Here is an 18,712-nt window from a genome sequence, read left to right as displayed (position 1 = left end):
TTCAGACGGATGTTGGCTCAAACTTGTCTTGCATACATGTGGTCACACAAATCTTGTCGGAAATTCCGATCGCCAAGAACGCGGTGACGTACAACACGTACAACGAGCCGAGAAAAATGAAGTTCAATAGCCAGTGTGGCTCTTCTGTTTGATTCCGAGCATCCAGATCTCAAATTTTGTGTGTTGGAAATTCCGATGGAAAATGTCCGATGGAGCCTACACACGGTTGGCCGACAACGAGCACCCATCGAACATTTTCCGGCGGAAAATCCGACTGTGTGTATGGGGCATAAATCTAAGGGGTAGATCTGAAATGAGTGGCAGCACTGCTGATTTTATCATCCAATCATGTGCAAGCTAAAATGCTGTTTTTTATTTTCCTTGCATGTCCCCCTCGGATCTACCGCGACTTTACTTCCAAGTGCACATTCAGTGCAAAGTGGATTTGCCTTTAGTAAATAAACCCCTCAGACTGGTAAAGGCAAGGGGCAAGACTGGAAGCCAATTAGCTGTTATGTATGCAAATTTTCTGACACAGAAGAAGATAATAGGCAGAGATTGCAAAGTGAGAAGTACTTACTTCTCACTGATCTGCTGCTGCTCTTCCACTGTCCAATCAGCAAACTGAAGGTTGAGAAATAACACCAATGCCATTCCTGTGACAGTCTAATATTTAGACTGTGTAAATCTCAGGAATTTCAGAAACACTAATTATTTGCAGGTGGAACTATTCCTTTATATGTACTTAATCAGTGGATTTAGCTATTTGTCCAGTGTTCAGCTTTAATTAAGAGGTGGTCATGGTGGGTAGACCTGGGTGACTTCACAGATACACAACTTTACGGCATATTATTAATAAAAATTGTACATATTTGTTTTCAGATAACATGTTTGAAAAGCAATCAGTTCCTTTCTGTTCCTGTAAATGAATACAGATGTGGAAACAGTAGCAGTATTCAGATTGCGTTCTGTTTTTACAGCAAAGAAGTGTGAACATGCATTAATAATGCTACTGCAGTCTATAACCGAATGACCAAACTTATTATTCCTTTCTGTCAATGATTATATTTCTATTAAGCTCACTAGAGTATCAGGGCAAAGTCTGTTCAACGTGAATCACCTTAATGTAACTACAAAACAAAGCATTTGAAAAAAGAATAGCAGATAGGAAAGGTTCTGACAGTTTAAAAATGGATATAACACATAACCCAAATGGTGTATGACATATTTACAGTATACTAAATTAGGTTTGACAGTCTGAATTCAGTTGTTTGGTTTTTGGCCGTTTTGGTTTCTGCAGAGTAAACTTTGCTTAGTAACGGTAGCTTGCAATTACAATCTTTAGTACTAAATATTATGGCAAACACATTGTAGAGATATTATAGAAATGTTTCAAAATATAATAAAGATATCTGACAAAACAGCCTAAGTCTTCGATCAGCCTTTTTAGCAGATTTAATACTTTGTTGGGCTTGTATTCATGAGCTCCATCTCATTCAAGCTCCATAGCTCCCGTGCTATTGTTATTTAAAGGGAAAGTCTAGTTTTCATCTAACCTATATTTTGAGTTATTGCTGCATTATTTATCGAAAACAAAAATGTCAAGAATAATTGCACCCCTGTAATAAAAGTAAAAATGGGGTGTTATTTTTCCTTGTTACCTAGTTGAGTGGATGCCTTTAAAGTGGTAGTAGAGGCCTTTTTTTAAATTTTTACCTGCAGGTAAGCCTATAATAACACTTGCCCGAAGGTACAGTAAATATCTCCTAAACGTGCACCGTTTAGGAGATATTTACTTTAGCAGCACTGGTGATGTCGCCGCCACCTGAGCACTGTGCTCTCAATGGAGGTCATGCCGTCCATAAAGAGAGTCGTACCACGGCCATAACTCCCATGCGCATGCGCAGGAGAGACATCATTGCGGTCTGGCCTATCAAACAGCAGCTGCCCGTGAACTTGGAAGGAAGACCAGGTGAAGATGGAAGCCCTGTAAGGGGTGATGGTGAGCTGCTGGAGGGCTTCGTTTTCAGGTAAGTCTTTCATAATGTGCTAGTATGAGATTGCGGTGAAAATAGCTGCACAATATGTGACAGCATTTCACAAACTGAGAGGAACATGAAAAGCTGTGGACTGAAAAATCCTTTACATGGACTCATGCAAACTCAATTGCTTTGACAATGTTAAAATGTATTTGGTCCTGCCAATAAAGCTTACTTGAATTAGAAATGTAGGAGGAAGAGGAAGAAAAAGGGAAGGAAAGAAAGATAAAGTGGGGGGGATGGAGGGAGAGCAGGAGAGAAAGAGAGGGGGAGAGAGAGGGAAGAAAAGAGACAGGGGCATGGAGAGAGAGAGGGAGGGAGAGGGAGGAAGGGGAAAGAGAGAGGGGGGATATAAGGGAGGGAGGAGAGAGAGGGAGGGATGGAGAGAGAGGGAGAGAGAGAGGGAGAAAGTAAGGAAGGGAGAGAGAGGGAGAGAAAGAGGGAGAAACCAAGGGAGGGAGAGAGAGGGAGAAAGTAAGGGAGGGAGAGAGAGGGAGAAAGTAAGGGAGGGAGAGAGAGGGAGAAAGTAAGGGAGAGGGAGAGAGGGAGAAGTAAGAGGGGGAGAGAGAGAGGGGGAGAGGGATATGGGGTGAGAGAGAGAGAGGGCGAGAGAGAGGGGAGGGGGGGAGATGGGGTAGGGGGAGAGAGAGGGGGGGTGGGGAGAGAGAGAGAGAGAGGGGGAGGGGAAGAGAGAGAGGGGGAGGGAGATGGGGTGGGGGAAAGAGAGAGAGAGGGGGAGAGGGAGAGAGAGAGGTGGGAGAGGGAGATGGAGTGGGAGAGAGGAGAGAGAGGGGGGAGAGATGGGGAGAGAGGGAGATGGGGTGGGAGAGAGAGGGGGAGGGAGAGAGAGAGGGGGAGAGGGAGATGGGGTGGGGGAGAGGGAGATGGGGTGGGAGAGAGGGAGGGAGGGAGAGCTAGAGGGGGAGAGGGAGTGGGGGAGAGAGAGGGAGAGAGAGAGGGGAGAGAGAATAGGGAGAGAAGGGGAGAGAGGGGGGAGAGGGAGATGGGGTGGGAGAGAGAGAGGGAGAGAGAGGGGAGATAGGGGGGAGAGAGGGAGATGGGGTGGGAGAGAGAGAGGGAGGGAGAGAGGAGGGAGAGGGAAATGGGGTGGGAGAGAGAGAGGGAGGGAGAGAGAGAGAGGGGGGGAGGGAGAGAGAGGGGGAGAGATGGAGTGGGAGAGAGAGTGAGAGAGAGGGAGGGAGAAAGAGGGGGAGATGGAGATGGGGTGGGAGAGAGAGAGGGGGATAGAGAGGGGAGAGAGAGGGAGAGAAGGTAGAGGGAGATGGAGTGGGAGAGAGTGAGAGAGGGGGAGGGAGAGAGAGGGGGAGAGAGGGGGAGGGAGATGGAGTGGGAGAGAGAGTGAGAGAGAGGGAGGAGAGAGAGAGGGAGAGAGGGGGAGGGAGATGGAGTGGGAGAGAGAGAGAGAGGGAGGAGAGAGAGGGGGAGAGAGGGAGAGAGAGGGAGATGGAGTGGGAGAGAGTAAGTGAGAGGGAGGGAGGGAGGGAGGGGGGAGAGGGAGAGAGAGAGGGGGAGGGAGATGGGGTGGGAGAGAGGGGGGAGGGAGAGAGAGGGGGGGGAGAGGGAGATGGAGTGGAATAGAGAGAGTGAGAGGGAGGGAGAGAGAAAGAGAGGGAGGGAGGGAAAAAGTGAGGGAGAGAGAGAGAAAGGGAGGGAGAGAGAGAGAAAGGGAGGGAGGGAGAAAGTAAGTGAGGGACAGAGAGAGAAAAGGAGGGAGGGAGAAAGTGAGAGAGAGAGAGAGAGAGAGAGAGAGAGAGAGAGAGAGAGAGAGAGAGAGAGAGACAGAGAGAGAGAGAGCGAGAAAGGGAGAGAGAGAGAAAGGAAGAGAGGGAGAAAGTAAGTGAGGGACAGAGAGAGAAAAGAAGAGAGGTAGGAAGAGAGAGAGAAGGCAGAGAGAGAGGAAGAGAGAGGGTATAGTTTTTCCTGTTTTAGTATTCTACTACATGTACAAGATTCTCTGCTTATCATTATAAGAAAATACTAAGCAAGACTAAGTAGCACATTTAAAAGGACTGCAGAGATGTAATTTTCAATTTACCTCCAGACCCTGAAAGCCCAGTGTCAGTGCACAACTTTATCAAGAAACAGAAGGAATCTAACAGCTACGTAAGGCCCCCTATTTGCTGTTGTCATAGAAGGATCTTATTCTCCTTTTTGTACATTAACATAAAAAAAAATTTCGGATTTACCTTGGAATGCAACAGCAGTCAAACTTTGCTAAACTAAAGGGTAGGAAACTTATGCAAGTAGATCTTACCACATAAAATCTCAAGAGTTAGGCCCCTTTCACACTGAGGAGTTTTTCAAGCGTTTTTGTATCAAAAAAAGTGCTGAAAGCTATAGAAAAATGCTTCCCTTTAAAATCAATGAATGTTTTCACACTGGGCGGTGCACTTTCATTGCTGTGAAAAAAACCCTGCTTACAGCCTCTTTGGCGCAATTTTGGGGAGCTAAAAAAACGCACCAAAAACACTCCTCTCCACTAAAATGAATGGGAAACGCATCAAAAATGCCCCCACTAAGCATTTTTGGTGCCATTTTTGAGTCACATGTCCTTTAAAAACTGCACCAAAAGCGCCGCAAAAGTGCTCCAGTAACGCATAGGTGTTTTACTGGCAGTTTTAAAACGAACCAGTGTGAAAGTACCCTTTAACCAGAACTCCAGGAAAACAACTTAATACGCAATAAAAAAACTTGGATGCAAGTAGTAAAGGTACCCAAATTTGACCTAATATTAGCCCTTTGCACTCCCTGTATTGCAACGCTGGTAAAGGCAGGGGATGGACTGGGAGCTTTTCAGGTGTGCTGCAAGCAAATGTGTTAACAAGGAACATGATAATAGGTAGAGATTGCTAAGGGAGTAATGATATTACCTCATTGGTCTGCTGTAAGCTGTTTTACCTACCATATTATTTGTTTTCATTTACGTAGACTCCTGAGATTTACACAGACACCTTTCACTGTACAATATCACAATGCAGTGAAAACCTAGGCCTTCTTCCACTATCTCGGCGCTATAGAGTTACATTTTTTTAAAAATATAGACCATTCAGTAATCACAGTAATTCGGTCTTTTTACAGCGATTCAAAGTGTCAGCTGCCGCATAAAGGTCAAAATGCAAAACAATAATCCATACAATATAGTAAGATGTCCACAGGTACTCCAAAGGTGCCTCTGATTACTAAAGCGGCGCTACTGTTATTGCTTAATATGACCAGCTTTCATATGGTAATGGCACATGAGAAAATTGAAGAATGACAGATGGTGATAAAAGTCTAGGAAGACACACGGGGTCCACATTAGGACATGTGGTATTAAAGATGTGCACCTCACACCAGAATCTGCAAGCCGTGCATTGCACTCCACCTAAGGGGTTCTCACTCACCAGAATGATGAACACATCAAGCTTTGATATGTTAACCATGGCTGTCATCCACGTCATGGAAGGTGTCAGAGCTTGTACTGGATCTTCCATAGGTACTCGAACAGAAAAAAGGGGCTCAAATAGCGTAATTCTGTTTTCTCTATTGTTTATTTAAACTCAAAATGACATGTTCCATAAAATCCGCCAGTCAATTAGTTCTTAAATTATCAGCACCATGCACTGCATAGTTGGAGGTAAATCTGTATAGCCAGCTAGCCAATCACCTGCCAAGATATGAGACTCTGTTCCATTACCATATGAAAGCTGGTCATAATAAGAAATGACAGTAGTGCCGCTTTTGTAATCAGAAGCACCTTTGGAGTACCTGTGGACAGTTTACTATATTGTATGGATTACCTTTCACTGTACAGCCTGGTGAATAACACTACTAAGTGTCTACTACTACTACTAACACACATTGGTGTCCTCTCTCCACTCCCAGCTTTCTAATGGAGGCACTGATAAGGTCTCATTCGGCTCTCTCTGCTCTTTCCTCCTATCAGCATGCATTCAGAACACCTGGTTGGTTATCAGTCCTGGTCCACCCCCTCCCTGTCTGAATGCTACTGTATAGAGGCGCCAAGAGGCTAATACCAAGTCAACTATAGGTATACAAGTTGAAATTATATGTATAATAAAGTATATGTTTTATATGTATATGATATATATATATATATATATATATATATATATATATATATATATATATATATATACATACAGTGGGGAAAAAATAATTGATCCATCCCCTGCAGATTTTGTAAATTTATCCACTTACAAATTGAGGGTCTAGAATTTTTTATCATAGGTGTATATTAAATGATAGAGACAGAATGTCAACCAAAAATCCAGAATTAACACATGATACAAATCCTATAAATTGAGTTACAGTTCAGTGAGTAAAATACTGTATGTATTTGATCCCTAAGCAAAACATGACGTAGTACTTGGTGGAGAAACCCTTGTTGGCAAGCACAGAGGTAAGACGTTTCTTGTAGTTGGTTACCAGGTTTGCACACATCTCAGGAGGGATTTTGGTCCATGCTTCTTTACAGATCTTCTATAAATCCTTAAAGGAGAAGTCCAGCCAAAGCTTGTTTGTTTTGCACTCCTGTGACCTGTTTTCAGCAGAGAGTGAACCGAAGTCTGCTCTCTGCTGACGTCAGGGATATCAGTCCAGGCATCCGGAAATGGAAGTCTGGATCTGCCAGGTGCCTGGACTGACACCCGTCTCAGCAAGCCACTGAGAGCCTGAGACGGGTCTTTCTGCCCCCTCCACAGCTCAGCGCTCCAATGAACATGGAAGGAGATGAGTAGACAGCTGTGACTGCCAGTCTACAGCTCACTGCTCACAGAGCTGTGAAAACCGAGCGATCTGCGATGTCGGATAACTCGGTTTTCAAAGCAGAGGTGCCGGGGGACAGATGCAGAATCGGACTGATGCTGCATCCACCTAGGTAGGTATGAATAGGGAAAATAAAAGAAACCCATACTTTAATTTTAAGGTTTCTTGGCCGTCGCTTGGCAATTTAAAGTTTCAGCTCCCTCCATACATTTTCTATAGGATTAAGGTCTGGAGACTGGCTAGGCCACTCCATGACCTTAATGTGCTTCTTTTTGAGCCACTCCTTTGTTGCCTTTGCGGTTTTTCTTTTTTTTTGCTCATTGTCATGCTGAAAGACCCATCCACAACCGACCTATCTACAGGGTTCTGGCTGAGAGAAATAGGTTTTCATCCGAGATTTTACAATACATGGCCTCATCCATTGGCCCCTCAATACGGCAAAGTCGACCTGTACCTTTAGCAGAGAAACAGCCCCAAAGCATAATGTTTCCACCTCCGTGCTTGACTGTAGGGATGGTGTTCTTAGGGTCATAGTCAGCATTTTTCTTCCTCCAAACACTGTGAGTCGAGTTAATGCCAAAGAGCTCAGTTTTGGTCTCATCTAACCATAGCACTTTCTCCCAATCCTTCTCTTTATCATTTAGATGTTCATTGGCAAACTTCAGATGGGCCTTCTTGAGGAGTGGGACCTTGCAGGCACTGCAGGATTTCAATCCATGGCGACTTATTGTGTTACCAACGGTTTGGTTGGTGGCGGTGGTCCAAAATGTCTTCAGATCATTTACAAGCTCCTCCCATGTAGTTCTGGGCTGATCCCTCACTTTTCTCATGATCATCCTTACCCCATGAGGTGAAATCTTGCATGGAGCTCCAGAACAAGGGTGATTGATGGTTATTTTCTATTTCTTCCATTTGCAAATAATCTCTTCAACAGTTGTCTCTTTCTCGCCAAGCTTCTTGCTGATGATCTTGTAGCCCATTCCAGCCTGTTGCAGGTCTGCAATCTTGCCCCTGGCATCCTTTGACAGCTCTTTGGTCTTGCCCATTAACGTGAGGTTTGAATGGAAGAAAGAGATTCCGTGGACAGGTGTCTTTTATACACACAACAAGTTGTCATAAGGAGCACTTTGTTAAATTGACAGGAATAATCTGTGTACAACATGAGCACATACTGTAGTCAGTCTGTGGGAGCCATAATTATTGTTGGTTGGTAGAGGATCACATACTTATTTTACTCACTGAACTGCAATTTATAATATTTGTATCATGTGTTTGTCTGGATTTTTGGTTGATATGCAGTCTCTATAATTTAAAATATGCCCATGATAAAAATTAGAGGCCCCTAATTTCTTTGTAAGTGGGAAAACTTTCAAAATCTGCACTGGATCAAATAATTATTTTCCCTACTGTATATATACAGTATCTCATAAATGTGAGTACACCCCTCACATTTTTCTAAATATTTTAATATATCTTTTCATGTGACAACACTGAAGAAATGACACTTTGCTACAATGTAAAGTAGTGAGTGTACAGCTTGTATAACAGTGTAAATTTGCTGTCCCCTCAAAATAACTCAACACACAGCCATTAATGTCCAAACTGCTGGCAGCAAAAGTGAGCACACCCCTAAGTGAAAATGTCCAAATTGGACCCAATTAGCCATTTTCCTTTCCTGGTGTCATGTGACTCGTTAGTGTTACAAGGTCTCAGGTGCGAATGGGGAGCAGGTGTGTTAAATTTGGTGTTATTGCTCTTACTCTCTAATACTGGTCACTGGAAGTTCAACATAGAACCCGATGACAAAGAGGATCTGAAAAAAATAATTGTTGCTCTTCACAAAGATGACATAGGTTATAGAAGATTGCCAAGACCCTGAGACTGAGCTGCAACACGGTGGCCAAGACCATACAGCGGTTTAACAGGACAGGTTCTACTCAGAACAAGCCTTGCCATGGTCGACCAAAGAAGTTAAGTGCACACTGCTCAGCGTCATATCCAGAGGTTGTCTTTGGGAAACAGACGTAAGAGTGCTGCCAGCATTTCTGCAGAGGTTGAAGGGGTGGGGGGTCAGCCTGTCAGTGCTCAGACCATACGCCGCACACTGCATCAAATTGGTCCCAGAAGGAAGCCTCTTCTAATGATAATGCGCAAGAAAGCCCGCAGTTTGTTGAAGACAAGCAGACTATGGACATGAATTACTGGAACCATGTCCTGTGGTCTGATGAGACCAAGATAAACTTATTTGGTTCAGATGGTGTCAAGCGTGTGTGGTGGCAACCAGGTGAGGAGTACAAAGACAAGTGTGTCTTGCTTACAGTCAAGCATGGTGGTGGGAGTGTCATGGTCTGGGGCTGCATGAGTGCTTGGGAGCTACAGTTCATTGAGGGAACCATGAATGCCAACATGTACTGTGATACACTGAAGCAGAGAATGATCCCCTCTCTTTGGAGACTGCGCCGCAGGGCAGTATTCCAAAATAATAATGACATCAAACACACCTCCAAGACCACTGCCTTGCTAAAGAAGCTAAGGGTAAAGGTGATGGACTGGCCAAGCATGTCTCCAGACCTAAACCCTATTGAGCATCTGAGAGGCATCCTCAAACAGAAGGTGGAGGAGCGCAAGGTCTCTAACATCTACCAGCTCCGTGATGTCATCATGGAGGAGTAGAAGAGTGGCAACCTGTAAAGCTCTGGTGAACTCCATGCCCAAGAGGGTTAAGGCAGTGCTGGAAAATAATGGTGGCCACACAAAGAATTGACACTTTGGCCCCAATTTGGACATTTTTACTTAGGGGTGTACTCAGATTGGTTGCCAGCGGCTTAGACATTAACGGCTGTGTGTTGTGTTATTTTGAGGGGACAGCAAATTTACACTGTTATACAAGCTGTACACTCACTACTTTACATTGTAGCTAAGTGTAATTTCTTCAGTGTTGTTACATGAAAAGATATAAAAAAATATTTACAAAAATGTGAGGGGTGTACTCACTTTTCTGAGATTCTGTAAATATATAGATGTCAATTTCGGTGTTTTGTATTTTATACCTGCTTGGAGTTCAACTTTAAATCTTTATATATCTAAAGGCTGAAATATGATTACAATGTTCTCTCCCTGTGATAAAATGCTAAATGACAGCATTCACTTACTTTTCTCTCTGCCTAAATGCTTTGGCAGACCCCCATACAGAGTAACTAAAGTGTCTTTTGATGAGGATGCCAGTTCTTGGTGAATACCAGTCCAGATTTGTTTGTTCAACCTTGCATTATAAGCGACTCATTGCTCGTTATTTTGCTACTGTGTCTCCACTGGAAAAACAAAAGTTTATTCATTGCTATCTTACCTCTGCAGGTGGCGTCTGAGCCAGACCATAGTCCATTTGGTTGACAAAGTCGAATACCGCTTCCAACTAATTCAAACCCTGTCTTGCATCGGACTCCACAAGCCGCATCAAATTGATTGTTGCAGATGTTCTGTATGAAATAGCCATTCTCTGGGGGCAGCAACTCAGGGCAGCGAACAACTAATGATGTTTATAATACAAAAACAATTGTTATAGGGGAATGATTTGCATTCCTATTAAGCTAGCATGTAATCTGCTTTGTGTTAGCGCAAGTTTTATATACTGTAAGAAAATACTTTCAGATTCCACCTTTGTGTAACTTGTATGCCTTTATGTTATTAAATGTGTCATTGCGGGGAAGATTTGCAGGCAGCTACAATTTATAGAGGAAAACATCACAGCGATATACTTGGATGATTTATAGCAGCGCATAGAAAGAAAAAAAAAGAAAACAAAGCATTTTTTTTAATCTATGCTTTTTATTATCTCTTATTCTCTATTTTTTTAAACAAGATTGCAGTTAAGCACAAATGTTTATGTTTGTTATTACTAGGAAGGTGCCATCTTATTGTTTGTAGGTCATGGGTGAATGAGGCACAATATGGCTTACTGCTACATGTTTTTCCTGAACAAGCAGAACCTGACCTGCAGTACAGTAAAATAATAAACATTGAACTGTGAAAATATATGGTATTTCATTGTCACTACTGGGGCAAGCTTCACTCACTTCTAAAGTGGACCTTTCCACCCAAAACAATAGAAACACAGTTGCATGCAACTCTGCATGCCTAACAATAAAAACTGCACACTCTTAGGTAAAAATCCTTTTTTTTCCATAAATGTACAGAATTAACTTCTATACTTCCACCACTCCTGGAGCACTGGTGACATAGCCCTGACCTCCCAACTGCCTCCTTGGAAGGCTATGTCACTAGTGCCCTCTGGAAAGCTCTTGCAGCTTTTTGCAGCTAAAGTAATCTTGAAAGATTCTGGGAATCTTTCACGATATCTGGTCACCCACGGTACACAGAACATGGAAATAGTTTAGTAAATACCGTATTTATCGGCGTATAACACGCACAGGCATATAACATGCATCTTCAATTTAGGAGGGAAGTTTCAGGAAAAAAACTTTTTTTTTTTAAATAAACTACTTTGAAGCAAAATAATGGTCAGTGCCCATCATTGCAGCCTGATCAGTGCCCATCTGCAGCCTTGCCAATCATTGCAGTCTAATCAGTGCCCATCTGCAGCCTTGCCAATCATTGCAGTCTAATCAGTGCTCATCTGCAGCCTTGCCCATCATTGCAGCCTGTTTAGTGCCCATCTGCAGCCTTGCCCATCATTGCAGCATGATCAGTGCCCATCTGCAACCTTGCCAATCATTGCAGTCTAATCAGTGCCCATCTGCAGCCTTGCCCATCATTGCAGCCTGATCAGTGCCCATCTGCAGCCTTGCCAATCATTGCAGTCTAATCAGTGCCCATCTGCAGCCTTGCCCATCATTGCAGCCTGATTAGTGCCCATCTGCAGCCTTGCCCATCATTGCAGCCTGATTAGTGCCCATCTGCAGCCTTGCCCATCATTGCAGCATGATCAGTGCTCATCTGCAGCCTTGCCCATCATTGCAGCCTGTTTAGTGCCCATCTGCAGCCTTGCCCATCATTGCAGCCTGTTTAGTGCCCATCTGCAGCCTTGCCCATCATTGCAGCATGATCAGTGCCCATCTGCAACCTTGCCAATCATTGCAGTCTAATCAGTGCCCATCTGCAGCCTTGCCCATCATTGCAGCCTGATCAGTGCTCATCTGCATGGTAAAAAAGCAGGAGTAGTATGGCGCTGCCCTTATGGAGACAAATTTTTTTTTTTCTTTCTTTGTAGTGAATGTATTGCCTAGTATCCTTATAGAATTGCTTCTAAAACCTGTATGTGTTCAAAAATTGAATAAAACTGACTGGTGGTGAATATTTCTATTCAAAATGAAAATACAACAACTGGTGCTCCAATTGTTCAACAAAGGTGCATTGTGCCCTTTAAGTTAAGTAATTGTGGATATAGATGTAATATCATCTAGGTGGAAAGTGTTAAAAAAAAAAAAAAAAAAAGAAGGAAAACAGGAATAGTATGGCGCTGCCCTTATGGAGACAAAAAAAAAAAAAAAAAACCCTCTCTTTAAAATGACTTTATAATTCCTAAAGTGTGTGTGCCAAAAATGAATAAATATGTGACTGGTGCCAAGTCCTTACTGTTAAAGGTACAATTGCAACATAAGGTGCTTCAATTATTCAACAAAAGTGCATAGTGCAGCATCACTAAAGTGACCAGTGTTAAATCATACAAATCCATACAACATTGTGCAAAATATCCATCATAAATAGTGACCCTTGTGCTGTGACCAGTATTGGTTGGATAGGAAAAGTTCCGTTTATGAAAAAAACAAGTTCTTTTTGGAGTATTTTGTAGTGTTCAATCTTTGAGGGTGTCTTTGAGGGGCGTCCCAGTAGAAGTTTTTTTCATAAACGGAACTTTTCCTATCCAACTAATACTGGTCACAGCACAAGGGTCACTATTTATGATGGATATTTTGCACAATGTTGTATGGATTTGTATGATTTAACACTGGTCACTTTAGTGATGCTGCACTATGCACTTTTGTTGAATAATTGAAGCACCTTATGTTGCAATTGTACCTTTAACAGTAAGGACTTGGCACCAGTCACATATTTTTTGGCACACACACTTTAGGAATTATAAAGTCATTTTAAAGAGAGGTTTTTTTTTTTTTTTTTTTGTCTCCATAAGGGCAGCGCCATACTATTCCTGTTTTCCTTTTTTTTTTTTTTTTTTTTTAACACTTTCCACCTAGATGATATTACATCTATATCCACAATTACTTAACTTAAAGGGCACAATGCACCTTTGTTGAACAATTGGAGCACCAGTTGTTGTATTTTCATTTTGAATAGAAATATTCACCACCAGTCAGTTTTATTCAATTTTTGAACATATACAGGTTTTAGAAGCAATTCTATAAGGATACTAGGCAATACATTCACTACAAAGAAAGAAAAAAAAAAAAAAAAAAAATTTGTCTCCATAAGGGCAGCGCCATACTACTCCTGCTTTTTTTACCATTTTTTAATACTTTCCACTTAGGTGGTATTGTATGTGTAGAGGCAGCAGCCATATCCACAACTAAAACATTCAATTCATTGCGCGGATTTACCCCATACACCTACTAGTGCTCATCTGCAGCCTTGCCCATCATTGCAGCCTGATTAGTGCCAATCTGCAGCCTTGCCATTCATTGCAGTCTGATTAGTGCCCATCTGCAGCCTTGCCAATCATTGCAGTCTGATTAGTGCCCATCTGCAGCCTTGCCAATCATTGCAGTCTGATTAGTGCCCATCTGCAGCCTTGCCAATCATTGCAGTCTGATTAGTGCCCATCTGCAGCCTTGCCAATCATTGCCCATCATTGCAGCATGATCAGTGCCCATCTGCAGTCTTGCACATCTTTGCAGCATGATCAGTGTGCATCTGCAGCCTTGTTATTGCCGAAATAAACAGAGCCAGATCTCCTGTGTACTCGGCTCAGCTTGCAGTCCCGCCCAGTCCTGCCCCTTGGCCCGACTCATGATGGACATAACACCAGTCCAATGGTGGGACGTCAATGCTAGGAGGCGGGACTGCGCATGACTGCGAGCAGATTTCGAGTACACAGGAATTTTGGCTCTGTCTATTTCGGTGGCGCTTGTTCCCTCCTTCCCCTCCAAGGCAGCCATTCTGTGTATAACACGCACACACGATTTTCCCCTGATTTTAAGGAGGAAAAAGTGCGTGTTGTACGCCAATAAATACATTATACACTGCTAAATACCTTTCCCATCAGCAGTATATAGCAGTCTTGCGACTTTTAACAGTGTCTGGTTAAAGCTTGTAGGAGGAGTTTTCATTCTCCTCTAACTGTCCTGTGAGGCTGCAGGACCCCTGACCCTCTGTCTGGACAGTGCTAAGTGGCCCTATGCTGATCACATGCACTTTCCCAAAAAAACAAAAAAAAAAACAAAACAAAACCTCTCTAGCAATACACACCAAACTGATCATGTGCAGAGTGCCCCCCAATGCTCTATACTATCAAGAGATGGATTGGGGACTGTGGAAGAAGGGGAGGATCAGAGAAGACAGGATCAAACAGCCTTTTATCTTGGTATTTAGATAATCAAGCACATAGATGCATTTGACTCGTGCTACCCAACATTGAGGCTGATGTACGAAGTGGACAAAGGAGAAGTTTGTGCTGCCAATATTAGTTAATTAAGAGCTAGTAAAGATGCAAAGCTGCGTGTATTCTCTATAATTTGTGACTACTAAAATGTTAGGAGCACATTTTGAAAAGGGAAAATAATTCATACCTTTGCAGGTGGGGCCATCTTGTTCATATCCTTCTTTACATACACAATCCTCCACTGATGTGCTTCCAGGTGGTGATGTGTGATTTGGATCAGGACACGAAATGCAGGTGCTCACTCCTCCAGGTGAACCCTCGGGTTTGTAGGTTCCAGATGGACAAGCTAATTTAAGGAAACAAAATTATTACTAATGCTGCTCATACAGTATATCACCTATAATTGGTTTTACAGCTACAGGGCTGCTCCAAAAAATTACAATTAATAACACAAACATATAGCTATATTTGCCAGTTAATGATGAACATCCTTTATGTCTGTGTTCACTATACAGCCAACTTCTGTTTTTATTTTCTAACCTACCCTATTCTAGAAATGTGGGATCTGGAATCTGAATGGCTGCTATTGGAAGTTTCCAGACTTTTTAAGACTTGAGTTTCAAGATGAATTACAGTGAGTTACAATGTTGCACATGACAAATAGATTCTATGTCCTTTGAATTATTCTGTTACAGTGGGAATCATCTATTTCCGCTGGTTTGCGTTGCGTTGCAGGCAGTGCTAATGTACCAATCCAGGTGCATCGCACTGTTCTATTTTTTTTTTTTTAAACCATAGTGATATTTTATAAAGTTCTATCAGCTGGTGCTGGAATAGCCGCTGATGCAGTCCCACCACACTAGTGTGAAGAGCTTCCCTAATCAATACTAAAACAATTTCTCTCAAAGCACTTTCAGGAATTTTAGCAGCAGTTTACCCTGTTTTGGAAAAACGTAAATTTTTTTAAGTCATAGAAACATTGATGAGTGCTGGTAGGAAAAAGACAAAGAGGTCCATCAAGTCTGCCCTTTTTTTTTTTTGGAGAGGATTTTTTTATTTATTTTTTGTATAGATCTGGATTTGTCCCAAACATGTTTGTATCCACCTACTATTGACAGACTCACTACCCCTGCTGGAAGTCTATTACAAGCATCAACTACTCTTTCAATAAAATGATACTTTCTAAGATTAAGATTTGAACTTTCCTCCTGCTAGTTTGAGGTCATGTCCCCGTGTTCTTGGTCTTGACTCCATTTTGAAAATACTGCCCTCCTGAACCTTATTCACACCCTTAATGTATATAAAGGTTTTAATTATGTTTTCCCTTTCCCTTCCAGACTCATTCATTCTGTAAATGCTACAAAGAAGTTTAGTTTAATGTATATATATTGTTTGGAAAACTTTTCTACACAAAACATTAGTTAAAAAAAAACACAAAAGTTAAAAGTTATATGAAATTTTTTCACCCAGGGGTCAATTTACTAAGCATTAAATGTATTTTTGAGGTAAAATATCTCAAGCAGTTAAATGTGCAATTCACAAAAAAATGCACGTTAAATTCCACCTGAGTTAAATTTTTTATTTTGTAGTAGTTTAACGTATGTTATTGCACATTAGTTTAATGCAGTCTAGACCTCCAGCTGCAGCGTAAAGTGAAACATTTAGCAGTGGTGGGAGTGTGTCGGGTTTTTAAGGAGCTGCCACCCGCCAGTGTTCTAACAACCATGACTCACCCCTGCTGTCAGCGGGGATTCCTTAATGACAGCAGAATGTAACAGTAAAATGTATAAAATTAACAGCGCGCAGTCCTCCCCAATCCATATCGTGACCCCCCCCTGAACCATATCAGGCCACATGCCCTCAACATGGAAGGGGAGGTGCTATTTACACTAGTACATTTTTGGTGAATAAATAGGAGTACTGTATGCCCCATTCTTATTCACATGGGGGGGACAGGGATCTGGGGGCAGAAAAGCATGCCCCCATGTTCAGGGAGTGTGACTTGGCATGGTTCAGGAAGAGGGGGCGCATGCTTGTTTCCTCCTCCTTTCCTGGCCTGACAAGCTGCGAAGATAAGGGTCTTGCATGGATTGTAGGGGGACTCACACAATTTTTAAAAACATTTTGGCATGATACTCCCCTCCCCAAAATCCATACCAGACTCAAAGGGCCTGGTAAGGTTTGGGGGGGGGGGAGAACCTCACTTTTTTTTGGCTCTTTTGTTTATATTCTGCTGTCAGCAAGGAATCCCTGCTGACAGCAGGTGAGTCACTGGTTGCTAAAGATGCAGCAGGTACAGGCTCCTTAACAACTAGCCATTCACTCGTTGTTAAGGATGCCGGCAGATTCTGGCTCCTTAAAAACCTGCTAATATTCATTAAATAGCACATGGCTAGATTGTGACAAATGCTTTTGTTTACATTTTGTTAGTGAACTGATTTTTAACTAAGTTTATACAGTATTTATTGATTGTTTCCTATTTTGGGGTAAATACTACACAAACCTATAGTGAATTGAACTTTTCAATATTGCATGTGATATTTGGATACATGACCCAAATATTGCACGTGATCTCTATTAGTGAATTGAGCCTAAACCGCTATAAAGGCAAACATAATGTAGTAGTTGGGAAACAATAACATTATAACAACAAGAGCACGTAGTAATATTTGAAGCAATCCATTAGGTGTAAGCTTTTGTTTTTTGTTTTTTTTTGCACCTGCACTAGAAAATGACTAGCTTGATAATAAGGCAACATATTTGTTACAAATTATCTGGAGCTGTAGAGTTCAAGTGGAAATTGATTAGCTTGTTAGTTTGTGACAATGACAAAATAGGAAAAGATAAAGAGACCTTTCTTCTGAGACAAAAGCTGAAGTTTATTCTGCTTAAAGTGGAAGTCCAGACTAGAACTAAGCTTAAAACTGCTCCTACCCCACTTCTAACTGCTATACTAACTACCCTGTAGAAGGAAGATGCTTATACTTACCTATTCTCAGAGCGTTCCAGTCTGGTCACGTGATCTCCCCAGTGGATGGTTTTCAAGGGAGAGGAGAGAGCAGCAACAATGGCTGCAATGCCTGGGCGGTGATGTTACCCATAGGCACCCAAAAGCACCTGTTGGCGGCTGTCCTTCCTCTCTCTTGAAACTGGGAGACAATCACTTGACCGGACCCGAGAGCTCTGAGAATAGGTAGGTATATTCTTCTTTCTTCTACAAGAATTTTAGCTGCAGTTTACCCTGTTTTGGAAAAACATACATTTGATTAAGTCATAGAAACATTGATGAGTGCTGGTAGAAAAAAGACAAAGAGGTCCATCAAGTCTGCCCTTTTTTTTTTTGGAGAGGATTTTTTTATTTATTTTTTGTATAGATCTGGATTTGTCCCAAACATGTTTGTATCCACCTACTATTGACAGACTCACTACCCCTGCTGGAAGTCTATTACAAGCATCAACTACTCTTTCAATAAAATGATACTTTCTAAGATTAAGATTTGAACTTTCCTCCTGTTAGTGTGAGGTCATGTCCCCGTGTTCTTGGTCTTAACTTCATTTTGAAAATACTGCCCTCCTGAACCTTATTCACACACTTAATGTATATAAAGGTTTTAATTTTGTTTTCCTTTTCCCTTCTTTCTTCCAGACTCATTCATACTGTAAATGTTACAAAGAAGTTTGTAACATTTGTGCTTATAGATATAAGAAGGGGGGTGGGATTAGTTTTAACCTTAGTTCTAGCCCGGACTTCCTCTTTGATTTTACATTCTCTTCCCAGACTGAAAATGGGGCTGGAAGTCAGTTTTAAATGTTGATGGGTATTTGAAAGCAGTACAGAAGGGGTACTTAAACATTAATTTTTACTTAGCTCCTAAAAAGACATTGTAGACTTTGTATACATTTCAACAGGAAATATATGTACAGAAGGATTAGAAGCAGGTATTAGGTTTTTATGCGCAGAACAGCACTAAACACATTCAATACGTCAGTGTATATTTCTAAATGTGTTTATATCCATACACCATTCATCTTGGATTCACAGGTTTTGCTAATTGGATCCAATTGAAAGCAAATGTGTAAATCCACGGAAAGAAAACCAGCCACACATAGAAAACAATTGTTTTCTAAAAGCCTTGTTCTCACTACAACGCAACCCGGAGGTGCAGTGCAGTGAGCTGCGATGATATGCAGACAGTGTAGGTATGAAGTAAGGTGCAATAACGTGCGTATGGATCAGTACGCACTTGTGAATGAAGCCTAATGCCCCGTACACACGATCGGATTTTCCGACAACAAATGTTGGATGTGAGCT

At 42.0% G+C, this 18,712-nt stretch overlaps 1 protein-coding gene across 3 annotated transcripts in view; it reads right to left on the bottom strand.

Moving 5' to 3' along the window:
* The window catches only part of SVEP1 (sushi, von Willebrand factor type A, EGF and pentraxin domain containing 1), a 486,322-nt gene that overhangs the window by 260,268 nt on the left and 207,342 nt on the right, over nucleotides 1-18,712 (bottom strand). For all 3 annotated transcript variants that reach the window (XM_073591153.1, XM_073591134.1, XM_073591144.1), the window contains exons 4-5: nucleotides 14,588-14,746; nucleotides 10,174-10,353 (exon numbers count right to left, since the gene is read on the bottom strand). In XM_073591153.1, the coding sequence (XP_073447254.1) occupies nucleotides 10,174-10,353; nucleotides 14,588-14,746 (339 nt within the window). The remainder of the gene's footprint in view (nucleotides 1-10,173; nucleotides 10,354-14,587; nucleotides 14,747-18,712) is intronic.

Source organism: Aquarana catesbeiana, linkage group LG01 (genome assembly GCF_042186555.1).
Source record: "Aquarana catesbeiana isolate 2022-GZ linkage group LG01, ASM4218655v1, whole genome shotgun sequence".
NCBI lineage: Eukaryota > Metazoa > Chordata > Amphibia > Anura > Ranidae > Aquarana > Aquarana catesbeiana.
Note: the sequence above shows the minus strand (reverse complement) of the source record. Positions and strands in the feature narration are given on the sequence as shown.